The 18,017-nt window shown below is 26.0% G+C and overlaps 1 protein-coding gene across 1 annotated transcript in view; it reads right to left on the reverse strand.

Moving 5' to 3' along the window:
* The window catches only part of LOC111635640 (myosin heavy chain, non-muscle-like), a 78,315-nt gene that overhangs the window by 51,829 nt on the left and 8,469 nt on the right, over nucleotides 1–18,017 (reverse strand). The window contains 4 exon segments of the mRNA XM_023380660.1: nucleotides 531–636; nucleotides 838–865; nucleotides 11,086–11,279; nucleotides 11,481–11,508. Coding sequence (XP_023236428.1) covers nucleotides 531–636; nucleotides 838–865; nucleotides 11,086–11,279; nucleotides 11,481–11,508 — 356 coding nt within the window.

Here is an 18,017-nt window from a genome sequence, read left to right on the forward strand (position 1 = left end):
AATGAAATTTATTACAACGTTGCACTTAGTCTTTCATATTTGTTGTTAGTAATTTAAAAGACATTTTGAAACACATACGGAACGATAACAATTTTTTAAAATATAATAACACAAAAATGAAAAGGGAACTCGGGTACATTTATTGAGAGCCACAAATAATTCTTCAAAGAGCCGCATGTTGGCCACCCCTGGTATAGACCAAATTGGCATAGAAATATCATTATTATTTGAACATATCCAAGATGGAAAATATATTAAAGAATTGCAGAACACTATTCAGAAAGTAATTGCTACACACCTAATTGACATATAATTAGGGGTAGCAAAGTAAAGTTATGAGATTTACGCACCAGTACTTATCACCAAATATTTCATACAATTAAAAATAAACATTTATATTACATTTTATCATTTCAGATTCCACAAAGAATGCCAAATCAATATTCAGCAAAAGTATTCAATATTTTAGAAATGTTAAATAACCTTTTACATAGTACAGTTAAAATTATTCTATACTTTACAAAACTTACAGAATGAATGCCTGAAGTGGAAGAACGAGGTTTTGATGAAGCAACATATGCCAAATACTGTATAACTTTTTTTGTATTTTCAGTTTTTCCAGCACCAGATTCTCCTCTGTACAAACATTAATAAAACAAGTTCAAATTACTTGAAGTACTTAAAATTCCATAATATTTTTAAAAGCCACAACTTCAACTCAAAATTTATTATTAAAATTAATAAAAAAAAAAGTTAAAACTAATTTAATAAAACAACAACAGTAGAAATTAATAAATAAATAACACTTCCTTAAAAATAATAAATGCTTTCACTTACGTGCATAAGATTGATTGATCTTCCCTATCTGTAAAAAAAAACAATAGAATATGTAGTATTAATTTGATTTTTATTATTTAAAGAATTTTACATTATTCTCATCATAATTTAAATTATCATTTTAAAAACTCATTCTTTATACTGTATATATAAGCATATAACACTAGTATGCTGATTAAACATGTATGTATATAAGTTTAGTAGAATCATTCAAAATTTATTGTATATACTGTACTAGTTACATGTAAATAACTTAAGCATACAGAATTTACTTTTAATACATCTTAATTATAATAATTTATTATATTAACTTTTTTTTTTATAAAACTTGTTCAAATTTTGATGAAAATTCCAAATTGACAAATATGAATAAATTCACAATGAATTTTTTCTTGTAGACATTACTGGACATAAAATTTTATTCCTGCAACAGATAGATAGTTACATTCTCCATTTAACATCCTTTACAATTCTACAATTTGTCTGCTTGGGCAGTTGGAATTTAAAAGTTTTAGCCTCTGGATGTTGAGTGAACAGACTCAAAAGTACTCAAGGCTAAAGAAACTGGGATGAGAAAAAAATAACAAAGTAATCTTTTTTAAAGAATGATAGAGAGTTACTGCATTTTTATAACTGAAACTTTTGTTAAAATGAAAAAAAAACTTAGTTTATTAAAGTTTTTTTTATAAAAAAACAAGTTTTCTTATTTAATGATTATTATATTACAAGCAGCACAAAGTATATAATGGAAGTTTATCAGTGCAAAATATTCTAAAAATTGAAACTTAAATATTTACTAGAATTTCAGAATTTTGTTTACATATATTCGTAAGCAGAAGAACAGTTTTGTTTTCAAAACTATTCTTCTCTTCTGATATATTAAGCATTTAAGTATTCTGGAATAAGTCAAAATTTCAAATCTAGTAAAGAGATGGAACTTATATTTTTCTTTACTTGTAAATAGCATGTCTAATTTCATAAATTAATAAAATCTACATTATTGTTTCTAGTTTTCAGTTTTAATAACAAATTTATTTGTATATTTAACATCAAATATACAAATAAATTGTTGGAATAATTTTTAAATTAAATTTCCCAATTCACCAAATGAAACTTATATGAATTATCTGAAATTAATTTGTACTTGCTTAAAAATTCTCCTAGTCATGTAAATAAGCAAAATTTCTGAAATAAATATTAAACATAAAACTAATTGAGTACTAATCAAATGTTACAGCTGAATCCTTATCAGATGACTATGAGACTAATTAATTAATCAGATATTAAGAAATCTGGAGTAGAGGTAGGCAGTTAATATACCATCTCATATTAAATAAATTAATTTATTTTTAATTATTGAATTTAATTAATTAATCAGATGTTAAATCTGATTAATTAATTAACCTCTTAATAGCCCAATCAGAATCCAGCTGTAACATTCGACTAGTAATATTTATCAAATTGTAAATCTAATTGTTATTAAGTATTTTATGCAAGAACTAATAGCAATCTGAAAACTATATAAATGAACCAAACTAGAACTATGTTTAGACTAACTAAATGAAATTATATAATTATTAAAAAACAACCATTAAATTCTAGCTGTTTGTTTGTTTATATATACATATGGGTGATTTACTTTATTACATAGGATGGTAATTTATTATATTGATATAAGCAATCTAAAATATCAAATACTTCATTACTTATTTTTAAGTTATAGCTAAATGACAAAAATACACACACAACTGAAATATTAGATCATTATTGTTATTCAAAATAATTTGAACAATCCCGTTTAATTACCTCCTAAAAATTTTTCCTACATCAATAAATAATATGTCCCACTTTCCAAAATAAATAATTCATTAATAATTAAACTATCTATCTGTCTTTCAATAAAATGTAGAACAAAGTCTAAATTTATAAAAATGCAGCAAATATGCTTTTAACACTGATATAACAAAATACAAAAGTAAGTCAAACTCTCTTTTCATTGTTGCTAAGCACATCAAATGAGCTTGTTCATGTTTTTTCTGTTGCAAAATATCTTTACTTTCTGAACACTTTTCTGTATTATCTAGATTTTGTATACCATATCTTCTGCACTCTCAAAAAATTAATAACATGGGTTTGTTTGCTTCTGCTTGACAGACCTTTGTAAATTTTATGATATGGAGCAAAGTTATTTTGAAGTTTGTTTTTAAACTTTGTTCTTTTTTTAGTCAACAAATCTGCATTAAAAAAATAAGATTATAATCACATGGCAAAGTTTATATCATCTCATATGCTTTTTTAGTGTAAACTTGAAAATCCAGAATGTTGTTCTATTATCATTTTCTCAATTGATTCGCTTTACCTTTGATGCCATTTACACCAAATCTGCTTTGCCAGATACTTTTTCTACCAGTAATTCTTGAACATCTCGGTACTCCTTGAACAACTAAACACTTTCCTTTCAAGTGTTACTACTGCACTAGTTCATGGTATAACCATACCATGAACTGACTCTAATCATATATTTTTCCAACACATTTAATGTTGATGGCTTTACTTCTTTGAGTAATAAAGCTATGATTTAAATACTGTTAACAATTGAAAAAAGTTTCCACACATCCATAAAGCAAAATGATTATTGAATTATATTGACTATATTACTATTACTGTTAATAATTAAATGTTAAGTAATTTGGCACCAGCAGTAGGTCTTAGTCACCATCTCTTGCTAAATTCAATAATTATAATTAATATCTTAATAATTTAGGTTCTGGAAGAAAAGAATTGGCCCAAAGTAGGACTCGAACCTACAACTCCGCTTACTGTGCAGTTACATTGCTAGTTACACTACCCAGACTTTAATCAATCTTCACTTCCAGAACTATTAATTTAGATACAATCAACCTTGGTTATTTAGTCATTTCCAACTGGTGCTGTAAGTAACTGAGTATGGTTATATCTAAATTAATAATTCTGGAAGCACAGATTAGATGAAGATCTGGGTAGCATAACTGGCAATGTAACTGCACAATAAGCTAAAGATACAGGTTCAAGATACATAAACAAACAACATGTAAACACAGTAACAGCTTGTTCTGTCTTTATTGTGGTTGAGTATAACACTAAACATTGGTATATGCACCATCTTGTATATACTCCAACACCACAACAACCATAACAGGATTCCTCCACAAAAGCTCAAAAATACTGTTATGTGAGGTTTGTGACAACTTTATACTTATGATACTTCTACTATATTGTAGAAGTATTATAATGGGAGTTACCCATATTAAAAAAAACCCATAATTCAAACATGTAATAGAAACCGATAATACCCGACAAAAATTTAAATACAAAAGTTATAAAATTAGATTTTATACAGTTTTGTATAGTTATTTGAAAATTAGATAGAAAAATGTAAAATATTATCCAAAAGCAAATGAAAGTTTTCAACAAATAATTTATTATAAATTTATTTCAAATATCAGTATTATTTCTTGCAATAAGAAAATGAGATGTAATGAACAGGAAAATGTTCCTAAAAACAATATTCAGGGCATAGTACTTTTAGGAGAGAATGAATTGTTTTTATTGTTAAAATAATTGTACAGTATTTTCATATTCTCATAATATATCATTACATTTAAATACATCGACAGATTTAAAAATCTTATAGAAGACAACTTTAAAAACTATTTAGAAAAAAACTATAAAAATTAAACATTTAAAATTTAATAGTCTGATCTGCTATTAATAAACAAACACTTCAAAAACAAGTGTTCAAACTCCTGTATTTTACTCCAGATGACTGAAGTTTTGCTAATTACACAAAAACATTAGCACAGTTGGTTCTGTTTATTAGGCCTACTTCAATTATATTAATTTAAATAAAATATAACAAAATGAATTAAAATTGAGCAAGAAAACTTATAATAAATAGTACAATAAAAATTAATAATACACCTTTACATGCAATCAATAAAACTTCATAGAGTAAATATATATACTTTTCACAAAATAAAAATGGCAAGAATCTTCAATTATTTGACTTTCAATTAACTTATTTGCTCTTCAAACTAACTAAAGAAATCAATGCACAAAACAAATATTAGAAAATACAAGATCAAGTTACAGGTGTTCACTGGACTATTTCCACTACCAGCAACAAATAAATCAACCAGTAACACACAAACAATTGTGTCCACCTTCTCATATTTAACTTTTACATAAATTTATCTAGTATCTATTAATGTTATATACAGAATTATATTTACAGAGTGATAACACATACATAACTATGCCCAAACTAGTCTAAACACCACACATTAAAATTTACTATTAACAAAAACTTCCAATATGTGTCAATATTTAATCTTAACTAAAAATGTTAATGTATAAAGTCAAAGCTTAAAAACTTATACTAATAATAATCAAAACAAAATGACATGCATCATATACATATATAAAATATAATATAAAAATAATATAAAAAATATAAAAAACAAAACTTTTGATATATTGCTTTTGCACTAAAACACTGCATGACTTTAGTTATCTGAGTTCTAAACTATATATCCATTGAATATATTTAATTAAAATGACAACATAGTCACTACATAGGTTTTTTTCCCTCTGATTGCAGTTTTATTTTTAGGTTAACTAATAATAAATAAATTTATATATAGTTACTATTATTAGGAATGATCAACAGTCTTTGTGTATAATGTTTTATTTGCATTCTGCAAGAGATAAAAACTATCTTATGTAAGGATACAAAAGTTTGGACATCCCTGTATGATCTTGTACAAATAGCATTCATGAAAACATTTAGAAACATGAGATTTGAATGTTCAAAAATGACAGGCACATTAAAGTTCCTGAACTGCATTTGAACAGTGTAGTATCATATGATTTTTCTAGGTGAAAGAATGGAAAGCCTCTCAAACTCATAAGGAAAATGTTTCAGTGTATGATAAGCAATGCATAGACAAAAGAAGTGTTCAGTGGTGGCATAAAGAATTTTAAAATGGGTGTATAATTAGGTATTTTAAAATTGCATATGAACATTAGTTAAGGTGTCCATTGGCCATGTATATATTTCACTGATGCAAACATTGCCCTAGTGGAAGAAACAGTGCAAGAAAATAGTCATGTCACAATGAGAGAGGTTAATATCAACTTGAATATATTCTTCAATACAGTGTACAACATTCTTCATGATTCTTTAGGGTATAAGAAAGTTGCTTGTCGGTGGGTCAGGTCCCAAAGAATCTTTCATATGACACAAACAAGATTGCATGGGAACTGTTTTATTGCACATGTAATGATACCAGGAAAACAGTGGAGACTTCTTGGACAGAAATATTATAGGTACACTATATACTCTGGCAGACAAATATTACAGGAAGAAAAGAAGGTCTCATCCACTGACAAGATAATACTGACAACTTTCCAGGACTGACATGAAGCAATTCATTGAGTTTCTGCCCAATAAAAGCTCTATGGCCACTGCCACTTATGCAAAGACTATCACTTTGCATGCAGAAATAAGAAAGAAAAATTTTTGAAATGGAAGAAGTTATCCTCCTGCATGATAATGCATGACCCAATACAGCTAACATCATTCAGGAGAATCAATTCCTGATATTGGAAAAACATGAAACATCCTCTTATAGTCCTTGACCTCATCCCTCTGGAATACCAACTGTTTGGTTCTTAGAAAAACTTTTCAATGAACAGCAATTGCCAATGACAAAGATGACAGTGTAAGACACTTTCTATATGCAGCCATCAACTTTATGATAATGGGATCCAAAATTTTATTGAAAAATTGGACAAATACTTGAGCAATATGGAGAGATTATCTAGGACATTATATAGAGGATAGTCCAGCATATGCCCACATTTTAAATTGTTTCTGTACATTGTACTTTCAAAAAAATTATGCACAATGGCTTTTCAATCATGTCTAACAATTATTTACAGGACTTATACATACAGGTGCATACTAGATAGAATGAGAAGAAACAAATGACTAATGTTTCTTAAAATATGTGAAAAAACTTACGAGAGTAACTGTTAAATAAAAGAAAGCAAAAGAATTTATTTATCAATCAAATAAAACTTTAAAAAAAATAGTATATGATCTAATAAAAAAAAAAGTAATCCAAGCACCTGATAAGAATGATTACTAAAATAATTTTATATAAAAGATCTATTTTGAGAATTGTTGAATAAAGTTGATTTTGGAGAACATAATAAAACTAGCAAATTACAAAATAAAATCAGGAAGTTAAAATTTTAGGCAGAGAGTAAAAAAGAATCCTGTTGAAAAATTTCCTACAGATTCCTATTAAATCTAAATTTCTATTTAAAACCAATAAATCAGTTTATTAATAAGAAGAAGTTAATAGATATAATGATTAAACTATGCAAATCAAATTCAAGATTGAATATAAATTTCAATAAAGAAAAAGTGGCCATTTATCTCTACAGTATTAAACAATTTGACTTATAAAAAAAATTTAAATACAACTTACTCTTCAAAGTATTTATAATATAATGATAAAATTATATGAATGTAATAACTACAGTATTAAAATTCCTAACTTTTTTAAATTTGTCTATAATTAAATTGCTTTCTTCTATTACTATAAAGTCATTTCTTATTTATTTGCTAAAGAAACAAACATTATTAAAAAGGATATTGTAATGGAATTACATCAAAATATGTAATGTATTTTACTGCTACATAATATGATGCATATTATGAAATGACTGCTTAGGAAACTGTTTTATAGTCAATAGTCCAAATGTACAGTCAAAATATTCAGTCAGTTACAATAATCTGACTGATAAATGTAATTTTGTTATTACTGTAATTGCAAATTTCTTAACATAACTGAAAAACTAGTGTTAACATACTACTATATATATATAGTATCATTATGCATATATTAGTGGATTCTGACTAAGATCAAATTATTTCGAAATTTTATGGACGCAATTAGTAATTAACATCAAAATGAAAGTCTTTAAGACAATGTTTCACAAAAAAATACTTCATAGCATTTGCATTAAGCATCATATAAAAATAATGTATTATATTTTAGTTCAATTCAAATTAAATTTGCGCTAAGTTTCAATATACTTCAAATTATTGGTAAAAAAATTAATTTTCTCGTAATTTTTGTTTTAAAGTCGTGCCAATAAAAGTTTGCATACATGTCAACAGAAAATGAGTAAATTATTTTTGTTGATTTCAACTGGTTTGACCAATCCAGTAGAAAAGAATCCAATAGCATACTAAAATACAAAAAACTTAATAAAGTCTTGTTATATCCGTCTGGCATACTAATAAATACCTCTATTAGTTTATCTTGGTTTTAATAGGAAAATACACAAATCTATATTTCAAATGAAACATTCATGAAAGCAGAAAAACAGAGTATGCAAAGTTTATACATTTTAATCCAGAAAAAATGATAAAAAAAAATAAAGTCAGTGGTAAGAGCAGTTATAAAATATCATTATAAATATTTAAATCTGATATTCTCTAATGAAAACAAGGTTTTTCTTAAATTTTTTTTTCTTTCAAGGTTTTTAAGATTAACCTGCTTTAAAAATATTAATAGTAATAAGATAAATTATTATAAAATAGTATAAAAACATGTTTCTAAATTACCAAATATAAAAAAAAACTAATGAATGACAAACTTAAATTCCCAATCTATAACAAACAGTCCAAATATTCTACTAGTTATAGCTATTTCAACTTGGTAGTTGCATAAGATTTCAGATTGGTAATATTAATTAAAAGCGCACAGTTTCTAATCATCTCTTAAAAATTTTTGACAATAATATAAATTAAATTTTGTTAAATAGAGAAGACTTTTTTAGCAAACAAACCACCATATTTTTTTGCCTTATAAGATACACCATTGTATTGAACATGCCACATATTTTGGGGGAAAGAAAAAAAATCTTTACAGTATAACACACATTTGGCTTATAGGATGAATCCTAATTTTCGGATAAATTTTAGGTACAAAAAAGTCTCTCTTATAAGGCAGAAATATGGTATATTATCAAATTTTCAATGATAGAAAAAAAGCCAAACATTGGCTGACAGATTTAATAAGTTCAAATCAGTTACTTGACAATTTTTTTCCATTTTTAACAATTTGGCAAACCAATTTATATTGATAATAATGAATTTTTTTTATAAAAATCAAATTTGAAACAAGGGTTAAATCATTTTTAAATTCAATATATATTATATTATAAAACTGTCTTTTGTTTAATTATTTAANTAATAATAAAACAAGGAATGGCAGAAAATAAAATTCTATTTTCTAACAAAATTTCACTTAAGCACTTAAAATGAGATTCAAATATGCTTTTTTTAAAACAAAATTACAACTTTCTCTAAAGAAAAAACAAATCTAATAAATAATCAAGGTAGACAACATACATGCTATAAACATACTATATACAAATTATAAACAAATATTAGTGAAACAAATTCCTTCTCTCAGAAAATTAATATGAAATAAACATTTATATATATTTAAGAAATGTCTCTATAGGTCTTCCTCAGACAAGTAGCTTCAGAAATTAAATAGTATAATTTACCTTAATATTGTTAGTTTTTACAAAGAAATTTATTGATAATGAGTATATCTGTCTATAATAAAAGTCTCAAAATACACTCCTTATGCATAAATGAATATTTTTATCAATTCATTTAAAAAAAAATATGTATCTTTTTTTATGAATGTAATGTACTGTATAATATCCACTTTGATTATTTCCTACAATTGCTCAGCTTTCAAGCAAAATCCAAGACATAAATGTACTCATTTATTTTCTAAATAAGTGCATTTAAACTTTCATTGGTTCAATAAAAACAAATATTAGTCCAATGCTCCAATATTGGATTACTGCTTTATTGGACCAATAGAGCAATGTTCATTATAAATGCTTCAATAACAGATGTCTTACAACTCTATAATTGTTGTTATATATTTGTTTATTTTGACAGTAAGAGTAATGTCATAAGTGGCACTTTTATGTTGTTTTTTTTTTCAGTTTTTAATTAAAAAAAATGTCTAAGCTATCCTTTATTATTTACTATCCTCATGTGGCAAAACAATGCAAAAACTTTGGTTTATGTGGAATAATGTTGAATATCCTTTCAAGATGGCAGATAGCTGTAATGAAAAAAAAGCAAACATTGGAAATAAAAGAAAAAGAAATGTTTCTGAATAGAACAATAAAAGAAAACAGATTGAAAAAGCCGGAAAAGTCTGTATTTTCTAAAATGAATTCTATGGTCATCCAAAACACTGCCAAAACCAGTGGGCAGAAAAATATTATATAGCACATAAATATACAAAAAGCTTACACTATAAGTTTCCATGAAATAATGTTCATATTTATTATTATTGAATTTCATTTCTAATTTTATTAAAAACAACTATGAATATTATAATTATTCCAAAGAACAGTATAGACCCAGGGTGGCCAAGCTCCTTGATAGTCCGAGCCATTTTTCAAAATTGAAATTTTTCGTGAGCCGCAATTAGATATGTATTAAAAAGGTATGTAAAAATTCCAGATTACAAATTATATCCGTAGCAAGAGTGATACAAATTGTTTCCTCCAGAGCACAATGTCAACTGTCCATTGCAATGACAGTTTACAAATTCAAAGTTGGTCTGCAGTCGGTCAATAACGGACAATTACACCACTGTTTATGTTCGTTCGCACAGTTTTCGATGAGTCATATCATTCTTAACTTGAACGGAAATGAAATTTATTACAACGTTGCACTTAGTCTTTCATATTTGTTGTTAGTAATTTAAAAGACATTTTGAAACACATATGGAACGATAACAATTTTTTAAAATATAATAACACAAAAATGAAAAGGGAACTCGGGTACATTTATTGAGAGCCACAAATAATTCTTCAAAGAGCCGCATGTTGGCCACCCCTGGTATAGACGAAATTGGCATAGAAATATCATTATTATTTGAACATATCCAAGATGGAAAATATATTAAAGAATTGCAGAACACTATTCAGAAAGTAATTGCTACACACCTAATTGACATATAATTAGGGGTAGCAAAGTAAAGTTATGAGATTTACGCACCAGTACTTATCACCAAATATTTCATACAATTAAAAATAAACATTTATATTACATTTTATCATTTCAGATTCCACAAAGAATGCCAAATCAATATTCAGCAAAAGTATTCAATATTTTAGAAATGTTAAATAACCTTTTACATAGTACAGTTAAAATTATTCTATACTTTACAAAACTTACAGAATGAATGCCTGAAGTGGAAGAACGAGGTTTTGATGAAGCAACATATGCCAAATACTGTATAACTTTTTTTGTATTTTCAGTTTTTCCAGCACCAGATTCTCCTCTGTACAAACATTAATAAAACAAGTTCAAATTACTTGAAGTACTTAAAATTCCATAATATTTTTAAAAGCCACAACTTCAACTCAAAATTTATTATTAAAATTAATAAAAAAAAAAGTTAAAACTAATTTAATAAAACAACAACAGTAGAAATTAATAAATAAATAACACTTCCTTAAAAATAATAAATGCTTTCACTTACGTGCATAAGATTGATTGATCTTCCCTATCTGTAAAAAAAAACAATAGAATATGTAGTATTAATTTGATTTTTATTATTTAAAGAATTTTACATTATTCTCATCATAATTTAAATTATCATTTTAAAAACTCATTCTTTATACTGTATATATAAGCATATAACACTAGTATGCTGATTAAACATGTATGTATATAAGTTTAGTAGAATCATTCAAAATTTATTGTATATACTGTACTAGTTACATGTAAATAACTTAAGCATACAGAATTTACTTTTAATACATCTTAATTATAATAATTTATTATATTAACTTTTTTTTTTATAAAACTTGTTCAAATTTTGATGAAAATTCCAAATTGACAAATATGAATAAATTCACAATGAATTTTTTCTTGTAGACATTACTGGACATAAAATTTTATTCCTGCAACAGATAGATAGTTACATTCTCCATTTAACATCCTTTACAATTCTACAATTTGTCTGCTTGGGCAGTTGGAATTTAAAAGTTTTAGCCTCTGGATGTTGAGTGAACAGACTCAAAAGTACTCAAGGCTAAAGAAACTGGGATGAGAAAAAAATAACAAAGTAATCTTTTTTAAAGAATGATAGAGAGTTACTGCATTTTTATAACTGAAACTTTTGTTAAAATGAAAAAAAAACTTAGTTTATTAAAGTTTTTTTTATAAAAAAACAAGTTTTCTTATTTAATGATTATTATATTACAAGCAGCACAAAGTATATAATGGAAGTTTATCAGTGCAAAATATTCTAAAAATTGAAACTTAAATATTTACTAGAATTTCAGAATTTTGTTTACATATATTCGTAAGCAGAAGAACAGTTTTGTTTTCAAAACTATTCTTCTCTTCTGATATATTAAGCATTTAAGTATTCTGGAATAAGTCAAAATTTCAAATCTAGTAAAGAGATGGAACTTATATTTTTCTTTACTTGTAAATAGCATGTCTAATTTCATAAATTAATAAAATCTACATTATTGTTTCTAGTTTTCAGTTTTAATAACAAATTTATTTGTATATTTAACATCAAATATACAAATAAATTGTTGGAATAATTTTTAAATTAAATTTCCCAATTCACCAAATGAAACTTATATGAATTATCTGAAATTAATTTGTACTTGCTTAAAAATTCTCCTAGTCATGTAAATAAGCAAAATTTCTGAAATAAATATTAAACATAAAACTAATTGAGTACTAATCAAATGTTACAGCTGAATCCTTATCAGATGACTATGAGACTAATTAATTAATCATATATTAAGCAATCTGGAGTAGAGGTAGGCAGTTAATATACCATCTCATATTAAATAAATTAATTTATTTTTAGTTATTGAATTTAACATCTGATTAATTAATTAACTTCATAATAGCCCAATCAGAATCCAGCTGTAACATTTGACTAGTAATATTTATCAAATTGTTTGTAAATCTAATTGTTATTAAGTATTTTATGCAAGAACTAATAGCAATCTGAAAACTATATAAACGAACCAAACTAGAACTATGTTTAGATTAACTAAATGAAATTATATAATTATTAAAAACAACCATCAAATTCTACCTGTTTGTTTGTTTATATAGTCTATACATATTGGTGATTTACTTTATTACATAGGGTGGCAATTTATTATATTGATATAAGCAATCTAAAATATCAAATACTTCATTATTTATTTTTAAGTTATAGCTAAATGACAAAAATATACACACAATTGTAATATTAGATCATTATTGTCATTCAAAATAATTTGAACAATCCCGTTTAATTACCTCTTAAAACTTTTTCCTACATCAATTAATATGTCCCACTTTCTAAAAGAAATAATTCATTAATAATTAAACTATCTGACTTTCAATAAAATGTAGAACAAATTTAAATTTTATTAGAAAGTGAACAAGCATCTTTACAAACCAAGACATATATGTTAGATAATATATTTTCATTTCTCTTTTAATTTAATTCTCTCTTTTTTTTTCGTTGTTACTAAGCACATCAAATGAGATTGTTCTGATGTTTTTTATGTTGCAAAATATCTTTTTAAAATGTATTTTATTTATTATTGTACAGTAAAACCTGTCCAAAATGAAACCTGGATAAAACGGAAACCTGCCAAACCGGAAAATATTCGGTACCGTGCGATTCCGGTTTACGCAGGTTTTACAGTATAACTTTCGGCTTTAACGGTCAACCCCTCGCCCGAATTAGTTGGTTAAATCGAGGTTTTACTATAATATAATTAATTTTTCTTTATGCTACAGCAGAAAGAATCGACGTCACTCTTTCGTATAAGAGCAAATACAGTATAATAATTTTTGCTTTTTAGATTCGAATGTAGTTTAAATTCTTTTGCGGGAAAAGTTACGCAACTCGTTGATGGACTTTTAACTTTTAATAATGAAAATTTATTAACTTTATTAAGTATTTGTTAATATAAAATTGCAGTTTATTACAAATAGTATATGTGAGGCCGGGACAACACCGCCCTCCCGTACGGGAACCGCCTGTCGAGCTAAAGTCAATAAATCGGTGACTTATTACGTAAATAGGACCGGTGTGGCCAAGGAACGGGGTAGGAGACGATTTAATTGTCGCATTCCAGGCCTAATTGACAGATCCGCGATCGTCATTCGTGAGAACGAGAGAGGGATCGTCCGCCGGGGCAACTTTGGACAGTCATCTTACAGAGAGTTCAAAGCGGGACCTGCTGACACTCCCGTGGAGGTGGGCCACGGCTGGGACAGCTGCGTCTTCTCCGGGACAGAAAAATTAGGTAAAATTTACGGGTCCGTCATCCGGAAAAAGGCTTGACCGACTCCGGAGGGAAACGGCCCGGACGGGGATGTTCGGCAACTCCGCGGTCCGAATCGAGCCTCTGGCAACAAACCAAGGGATCAATAGAATCACAGGGGACCATCGTTCGGACCAACCAAAACCTCGGGATTTCGGGAGGAAAAAGGTTATAAAAGCCCGAAATCCCAAGGACACAGAGAGGGTGTGAGTGGAAGATCAGGAGCAAGTTAGTCTGTTCNAGAAAAATTAAATTATTACGGTATACTTTTTAATCCTAAGGATAAATAAAGTATGTTTTTTTTTTATTTATTTTTTCTATGAGATTACTTTGATTTGAAAATAAATTTAGTATTAGAATTTTATAGTTTGTACGTTTGTATTTTCAATGTATATATATATTCTATGTACATGTAGAAAAGTTTTTATAGTTTTTCTACTAATTCTTCTACATTATTTCCTATAGATTTATAGGAAATGTATTCCCTACAGAGTGTATTTAACGCAACTATATACATCATAGTAGTAGTAAATAAAAGTATTTGTATTTATTATGAAATTATTTTAATTAAATCAAACAAGCATTAGTTTACTTTTTATTGCATTTTAAAATAAATACATAAGCGCAAAAGCGTATTTTTTTTTTTCCTTTTTTTTGAGGTAGAAGCAATGATATCCTTATTAAAACATAAAAATTGAATTATTAACTGGTGGTGTTGTTGTGTGTTACGCAATTGGAATCACCCGGATGATGTCTACTACCTTCGAAAACGGCAATAAAAGTTCTTATATAAAGCTAGATCAATTTTCTTCCAGTTTACATAGTAGCTGCATAAAAATAGAATTTTTCGATAATTCTTTCCTATAATTAAATTAAAGATAAGAAGGAATTTCTTTTCTTTCGGTTGATTTTAAAGTAAAATCGAAATGGCGATTTTTTTTTTTTTTTTTTTTCCAATGGGCAGGTGTATTAACACATACGCATCCGACTCTAGAAGCGAATGCGTCATAAACCATTCGACCTTGGTCGAGATCACTGTAATCCCGTCATGCATCACGCTCCGTCCATGTGTACAACTGCCAGGTGTGACGTCAGTCGGCGGTATGACTCATCGCGGAAACTGTTGACGTCGCGAAGCAAGATTGAGACCGACTGATTTTCACTGCTTTCTTCTTTCTACCCCTACCACAAAGAGGTAAGTTTACTCTGGTCTTTTCTTGCCAAAATTTTTGTATTTTCGTCCAAACAGACTTTTGGCACCGCGTTAAATTGAAATATCAACAAATGGCCGGTTTGTTTATTTTATTATTTCTAAAAGAATATGGATCGATTATACATTTAAAAACTGAAAAAAAAAAAAATATATATATATATATATGTATTATTTTTTTAATAATTATAACTATAAATTGATTAACTTATTAGAATATAACATTTATATTCTAAGTTTTAACCTTATTAATGAAAAATAAATCTCTAAGAGGAAATCTATGACATCCTAAATACAAAACAAAATACTTTCTGCTTACATCACTATAGTTTCATAATAAAATATGTACAGTACTTAAATTCCTTTTAAAAAATGGACAAAACTATGATTAAAAAAAAAGCTTCAAATAAAGTTAAAATCATTTTTATTTCATAAATTTTTGAAATTAATATAGCTTATTAACTATTAATTTCAAAAATTATATAAAAGCAATTGCACACAGAAGATAAATAAATGTACAAATGGCTATTTTTAATGATACTTATTTAAACTGTTAAATATGTTAAGTTTAACAGGTAGAAGAAAGGGGGGAAACACAAATAATGTATAATTAACTTGATATAAAAATCAATTTAAAAAGATTAGTTAAATTTTTATAAATAGGCTAAGTAAGTTTTCGAAGAGAAATATTTTCTACATGTTACATTTTATAAATAGTTATAGATGATATATATTTACTGTAATCACTGAAGTAAGAAAAATTAGTAATGAAATCATTAATCTGGCAACTAAGTAACTAATTACCTACAATAAAATAAAACTGAAAATATTTTTTGATACAATAGCTTAAGAATAATGGAATTCTATATGCTTAATATCTATTCAAACTAAAGTGTAAAATTAAAAATTTCTAGTTAGCATGATTTTTAAAAGATTTAAAAAGATTTTAAAATCTTTTAAATCGCATGAATTTTAAGATCTTGACATTTATAATCCAAATAGTGACAAAAATCAAGATGACAAATCCAAGGACAGGTCAGTGAGCCTCACTGGAGTCAAGGCCATTATCTGTCTGTCACGGTACATCTACAACCACCTGAATCACCTAATGAAGATGGTTAGAAAATAATTCACAAATATAAATTAATTGGATTTCAATTATATTAAAAATGTATAATTAAGACAAATAGCACGCAATATTTATTTATTTTTAAAAGACATAAATGCTATTTATAATAAAGTAAAACTGATGAATCATTTTGCATTTCAGTAAAATAAGGTGCCAGCTTATCTGATGTTACTAGATTGTACTTATATATGTTACTGACTCATTTTTATAAATAGAAGTTAATTTATGTAAAATTAAGAGTTTTAATTAAATTTTCAGTATATCCTATGATAATCATTTTAATCAACAATTATGTAGAACAATAAACAACTAAAAAATTAACTGATTAGAAATTAAAATACATGCATAATAGACTAAATTAATTCAAAATAAAATCTAGTATTTGTTACAATCACTCAACAGTTTAATTAACAGTAACAAAATAAAATTAAACATTTTTTTTTTTTATTAATAATTTCTATTTTTACAATTTTTATTTAATTGTTTTACATAAAAATTAAAACAATCCTAAAGTTTATTCTAAAGAAATCTGATCAGTGATCTGCATATTTAAAAAAAATCAATAGTTTATAAAACCTATATTTAAAAATAACTTACACATTATTTAATTCAATGTTAAAAAAAAAAGGATGTCCTACTTTTAAAATTAACTTTAAAAAGATGATTCAAAATAATAACTTTTCTACAATTTTGTGCCAAATGCAACAATTTTTTTAAAGTAATAAAACACTATTTACATAGTCTATATTAATGTTTAGAGGAAATCATACGAATTTTCCGATCAGATTCTAAAATTCATCATAAAAAACGCAAACCTCTGAACCTTATAAATTAACACCTACAAATTAGGTCGATAACATGTAATCTTAGCTCATTAGAAATTAAATAATCTATTTATTCAATTTCATCTCATAACTAATAAGTTATTGTAGATAATTTATTCTATAATCTATTAGCTTTTCTATATGAAAACACTTGTCCAAAATATTTTACTGCAATTGAAAATGAAATAACTTCTATAAACCATCTGTCATAACCTGTACATTATTCATTAGCAATTAAATTCAAATATGTAGGTTTTTAAATTATAAATTTTCTGCTATTAAACAAAAAAAAAATCTCATAATACAAAATATCATTTATAAACAGGAATCTAAATATTTAAATTTACAGAAACTTAATAATTAGAAAAATATTTAAAAATAGTCAATTCCTAGTTAGTTTTCTCTTCGTTTGACATTTCAATTTTATTATTTACACAAAAAATAACTTTTGTATATTCATTTTAAATAGTTATTCCTATTTTTATTAGAATAATATATGCATTTTATATCATCGATACTCAAAAAAATATTGATAAATTTAAAAGTTAATTAAACACTT

Source organism: Centruroides sculpturatus, unplaced genomic scaffold (genome assembly GCF_000671375.1).
Source record: "Centruroides sculpturatus isolate CEXI.00-Female unplaced genomic scaffold, Cexi_2.0 scaffold738, whole genome shotgun sequence".
In the NCBI taxonomy this organism is placed as follows: domain Eukaryota; kingdom Metazoa; phylum Arthropoda; class Arachnida; order Scorpiones; family Buthidae; genus Centruroides; species Centruroides sculpturatus.